The sequence below is a fragment of the Pundamilia nyererei genome, unplaced genomic scaffold (genome assembly GCF_000239375.1).
Source record: "Pundamilia nyererei isolate P.nyererei 1_Seehausen unplaced genomic scaffold, PunNye1.0 scaffold00029, whole genome shotgun sequence".
Lineage (NCBI taxonomy): Eukaryota > Metazoa > Chordata > Actinopteri > Cichliformes > Cichlidae > Pundamilia > Pundamilia nyererei.
The window spans coordinates 3,284,633-3,289,870 of record NW_005187430.1 but is presented as its reverse complement, the minus strand read 5'-3'; the positions used below and the strand labels follow the sequence as shown (position 1 = coordinate 3,289,870).

Sequence of the window (5,238 nt, the reverse complement as noted above, 5' to 3'; positions counted from 1 at the left end):
GGTACCTGGAGGATGAATGAATTGATACCATTGACTGGTTCCTACACTCATCTGACCTAAATCCAACAGAACACCTCTGGGATGTTACGTTTCGGTCCATACAATGCTACCCCGTTGTAGGAACCTGGTAATGCCTTGGTCCAGATTTGGAAGGAGATCCCCCAGGACACCATCTGTTGTCTCACTGGAAGCATTGCCTGAATTTGTCATGCATGAATTCAAGCACAAAATGACACCCAACTACAACTGGGTGTCATTTTGAGCTGCTGCAATGAAATTTTGGCAAAATGGACTAGTCTGTTTTTTGAATTCAGCCCCCTGTAAGTTGATAATTTTTATTTCAATCAAATGATGAGGCCACTCATTCCTAACACATTACCCAGTTCTTATCAGCGTCGATATCCAGCATGATTTTTTTCCTCCCATTGAGATCTTATGTGTTTTCAAAGTGTTACTATAATTTTTTTAGCACGGTACGTTGAACACAAGCAAATGTTAATGTTATTCTTTATTTGATTTTTTATTGAACACTTCAATTTTTATCAACTACAAATGGGACTTAAAAGTCTGCTCATCAAAGTCCTTTTGAAATATTTTGTCTTGTCTACACAGGTGATCAGATTTTGAGTGCCACTGTGTATTTTGACAACATGTCATATGAGGATGCCATTCAGATTCTGGAGCATGCTCAGGCATATAAACTGAAGCTTTGCTTGAAGCGCAAGCCAGAGATCACAGAGACCGAACCAGCCATCGAATCTGACGTTATACCTGTAACTATTCTCAAAGTTGTCTGCTCAAACTCTTTGTTAGTTATTTTTATTTGTTAGTAACGACTTACCTTTAATTTTTATGCTTCTTAACAGGAAGAAGACCTCCACACTCCACAGATGAGAGAACAAGGAAAAACGAAAAGACGCGGAGAAGCTCGCATTTCGTGGCCCAAGTTTTCATCCTTTGGAAAAGGGCGAAAATCACGTTTTACAAGGTCTCACAGTTCCTCAGAGGCTGAGGAACAAAGAAAGCTTGAACTCAGCCCAACAACAAGCGACACAGAGTCACCAATAAAAACTCAGGATGCTCTCAAATACAAGAAAAAGCATAAAATAAAACTACCTGGTCTGACAAAGAGAGGCCGGATAAGTTCATCTGAGGAGCAGGACACAGATGTGCAAACTGGACAGATCAGTGGTGACACTCACCACACACAAGAATCTGATATGCTTTCACCTGAGTGCCTTGAAAGCCCCTCAGGAGAAATGCCTGAAGCCTATGTGAAAAAAGATCTGAAAGTAATGAAAGATGTGCAACTTGAAGAAACCAATCTAACGGTTCGTGAAGCTCAACCTATTCAACATAAGGTGGAACTTATCAGTATAGATAGCACTTTGAAAACAGCAGATTTAACTGTGGCTCTAGCAGATCAAGAAAGCCCCTCTCATATCAAGTCCCCTGAGGGGAAAAAAAAGAAGAAAGAAAGGTCTGAATTAAAAATGAAAATTCTGGGGAAGGATAAATCACACAAGAAAGAAGCAAAAGCAAAATCGTCACCAAAAAGGCTAAAAACACTAGGGGCAAGTTTTGACTTAGCTGATCATCCTGAAAATGAAAAATCTGACTTAATCCCAAACTTTGAGTCACACACAGAAGATCCTGCTCTTTATGCTAAGGTGGAACATGATTTATCTGATGTTGCAGTTTCACAAAAATATCCACAGAAAAGTGAAGCAAAAAGGCAGAAAGGCAAAGAAATCCAAGAAAAACACGAAGACAGAAGAACAGGGGAAACTGTCAAACTGACGAAACTCAGTTTGGGTGACGTTGGTGCTGAGGAAATCACAGATGATCCTTATAAGAGACTGGCAAAAAGCAGTGATTTCAGAACCCAACTTCCCAAACGGGAAGAGATTGAGATACCAGGTATGGAGGATAAGTCTGTGAAGACGAGAGCAAAAAGAATTAAAGAACCTAAGGTAAATTATACAGGACAGAATGGAGAATTTCAAGCGGAAACTGTGCAACTGTCAATTGATGTTGACAGTGTGAAAGAGGCAGTTTCTAAATTGCCTGGATATAAGCTGCCTAAAGTTGATACATCTGGCATGCCTATTCCAGAAGAAATTACTGTGATAGATGCAAATGCTCAAAGAATATCAGTGAAAACGCCTACAAAAGTGGTAGACACCAAAACAAAGCATGGAGCAAGTCTTACAAAGTTTGACACAACTTCTTCTCTAGAAATTTCCAAGACTACAGTTAAGCTGTCACAGATCACAACCGGGCAATTAACCTCAGAGGATCTTTTAACTGAAACAACAGTAAAAACTGATAAGGAACATGAAACTAAGAAAAAACAAAGCAGCAAAGAGATTAAAACTGGGACCTATAAAAGAGAAGATATTATAATACCAGGAAAGGAAAGTTTAGAGAAAGTATCTAGTCTTCAGGCACATGTGGCTGATGAAACACGAGGAACAGAGGGTATCAACTCTGAATATGAATCAGATAAGAAATCAAAGAAGGCAAAGATGACAGTGCCTAGCTTTGGGATAGCAAAGCCAGACATAAGAATCCCTAATATTGGAATTGTCTTGCCAAAACAAAATATCTTTCAGCAAAAAGGGGACACAACAAAAGGAGAAAAAGCTGAATTCCTCCGAGAAGTAACGACATCAAAAGATGAAATTAAAAAAGAAAAGGGGCAGAGTGAAGGAGTTGTATGTGAGGTTGTGATTCCTGAACTCGATAGCATTGAATACATTGACTCAGTAGATGGTTCACCAGCCAAAAAGGACAATGGCATTAGGCTTACAGGTTTTGATGTAAATCTTGAGTCAAAAACAAACGTGGATATTTCCCTGGCAAAAAGTGCAGAAACTGAAGAGCATGCAGTTAAATTGCCTCAATTTGGAGCTATTACTACATACATCAGTGTAAATGTGCCCGATGGAGATAAGCCTATAAACACTGATGAAGCTGAGACAAAAACTCTTGAAAGAGAGGGAAAGGGTAGCAAGTTTAAAGTGCCAAATGTTGGTATCTCCATGCCAAGGGCGAAAGGAATAAAAACGGATTCAAGTCTATCAAAGAAAAGTGTAGCTGTGACACCACCGCCTGAGACCGACGTTACACTTGGAAGTGTAGATGTTTGTATTGCAGAACGAATAATGGAGGCAGAAAAATATGACCAGGAAATAAAACATCCTCGGGCAGAAGGTGATTTTGATAGGCAAGGAGGCAAGTTCAAGATGCCAAAGTTAGGAATTGCAATGCCGAAAATAAAAGGGTCTGAATTTGACTTCAGTGCATCAGAGAAAAATGAAGATATGAAACTGTCAGAAACAAAACGGAAGGTGAAACCCTCTGATGCCGAAATTAGAGCTCCTGAAATGAAAGTTGTAGAAAAGTATGTAGACGAATCACCATCAAAATTTAAGATGCCAACGTTCAAGCTACCTAAATTTGGATCTCCTGTGGCCAACACCAGTCATGAAGTACATGATAAATTAAAAGACATTGAAATTTGTGAAACACAGCTGAAATCAACTGAAGGTGTCAATGTTAACATTCCAACACCAAATACTGATATTGTGGGATCATCTATTGATGTGAAAACAGTTGATGTCAAACCACAGACTGGAATTAAAACTAAAATCGATGTAAGTCTTGGGAGTGCAGAAGCTTTCTTTCCCCAGGAAAAGACTGGAGATGAAACCGAAGTACATGAAAGCAAGTTCAAATTGCCAAAATTTGGAATAACAATGCCAAAAGTAAAAGGACCAGCAGTTGATTTTAACTTATTGAAGAGAGATGTAGATGAAACACTTGAAGAAGCCAAAACTGATGCTGAACGTAAAAAACCCTCTGCTCAAATGGAAACCGAAGATCCTGATATTGAAGATCTGACAAAGGACAATGAGAACTCACTTTCAAAATTTAAGATGCCCACATTCAAACTACCAAAATTTGGAGTTGGTATCCCAAGTGCCACAACAGAAATACCTGATTTGGACACAGGTATCAAAATAGAAGGTGCTGATATTAGTATCCCTGAACAGGTTCTTGAAGTGAACATAGCAGCACCCAGCATTGAATTAAAAGAACATGAAGGCAAAGGAAGTAAGTTCAAATTGCCAAGTCTTGGATTTTCTGTCCCTCAAACAAAAGGACCGGACTTTGATTTAAATTCTTCAAAGAAAAGCATAGATATTACTCTTCCAGAAGCTGAAGTCAAACTCCCTGATGTTGAAGTTGAAAAAATTTCTGCTGAGGTTGAAATGAAAATTGAGACTAAGGAAAAAAAAGAATCACTATCAAAGGTTAAGATGCCAACATTCCACTTACCAAAACTTGGCATTGGTATCACAAGTGCAACAGCAAAAGTACCGGATATGGACAAATGTATCAAAATAGATGGTGCTGATATTAGTATCCCCGAAGAGGTTCTTGAAGTTAACATAGCAGCACCCAGCACTGAATTGAAAGAGCCTTCAATCTCCTTGAAAACCAGTGGATCTGAACATGAAGGAAAAGGAAGTAAGTTCAAATTGCCAAGTCTTGGATTTTCTGTCCATCAAGACAAAGCGCCTGACATTGATTTAACCTCATCAAAGCAAGACGTACATATTACACTTCCAGAAGCTACAGCTGAAGTCAAGCTCCATGATGTTGAAGTAGAGAAACCTTCTGTTGAAACTGAAATTGAAGCTCCTGAGTTCAAAGTTGAGACAAAAGACAAGAAAGGATCACCATCAAAGTTTAAGATGCCTCCATTCCAATTACCCAAATTTGGCATTGGTATCACAAGTGCAACAGCAGAGGTACCGGATATGGAGAAAGGTATCAAAATAGAAGGTGCTGATATTGAGATTCCTGAAGAGGTTCTTGAAGTTAACATTGCAGCACCCAGCACTGAATTGAAAGAACTTCCAATCTCCTTGGAAACCAGTGAATCTGAATATGATGGAAAAGGAAGTAAGTTCAAACTGCCAAGTCTTGGATTGTCTGTCCCAAAAAGAAAAGGGCCTGACACTGATTTAAGCTTATCAAAGAAAGATGTTGATGTTACACTTCCAGAAGCTAAAGCTAAAGTCACACTCCCTCATATGGAAGTGGAAACTGAAGCTCCTGAGTTCAAAGTTGAGACAAAAGACAAAAAAGGATCACCATCAAAGTTTAAGATGCCAACATTCAAATTACCCAAATTTGGTGCCCGTGACACAAGTGCAACAGCAGAGG

At 39.1% G+C, this 5,238-nt stretch overlaps 1 protein-coding gene across 1 annotated transcript in view; it reads left to right on the top strand.

Moving 5' to 3' along the window:
* LOC102193343 (neuroblast differentiation-associated protein AHNAK) overlaps positions 1-5,238 on the top strand; it is a 20,119-nt gene that overhangs the window by 2,047 nt on the left and 12,834 nt on the right. Inside the window, exons 3-5 of the mRNA XM_013909676.1 lie at positions 613-773; positions 867-1,191; positions 4,639-5,223. Coding sequence (XP_013765130.1) covers positions 613-773; positions 867-1,191; positions 4,639-5,223 — 1,071 coding nt within the window. The remainder of the gene's footprint in view (positions 1-612; positions 774-866; positions 1,192-4,638; positions 5,224-5,238) is intronic.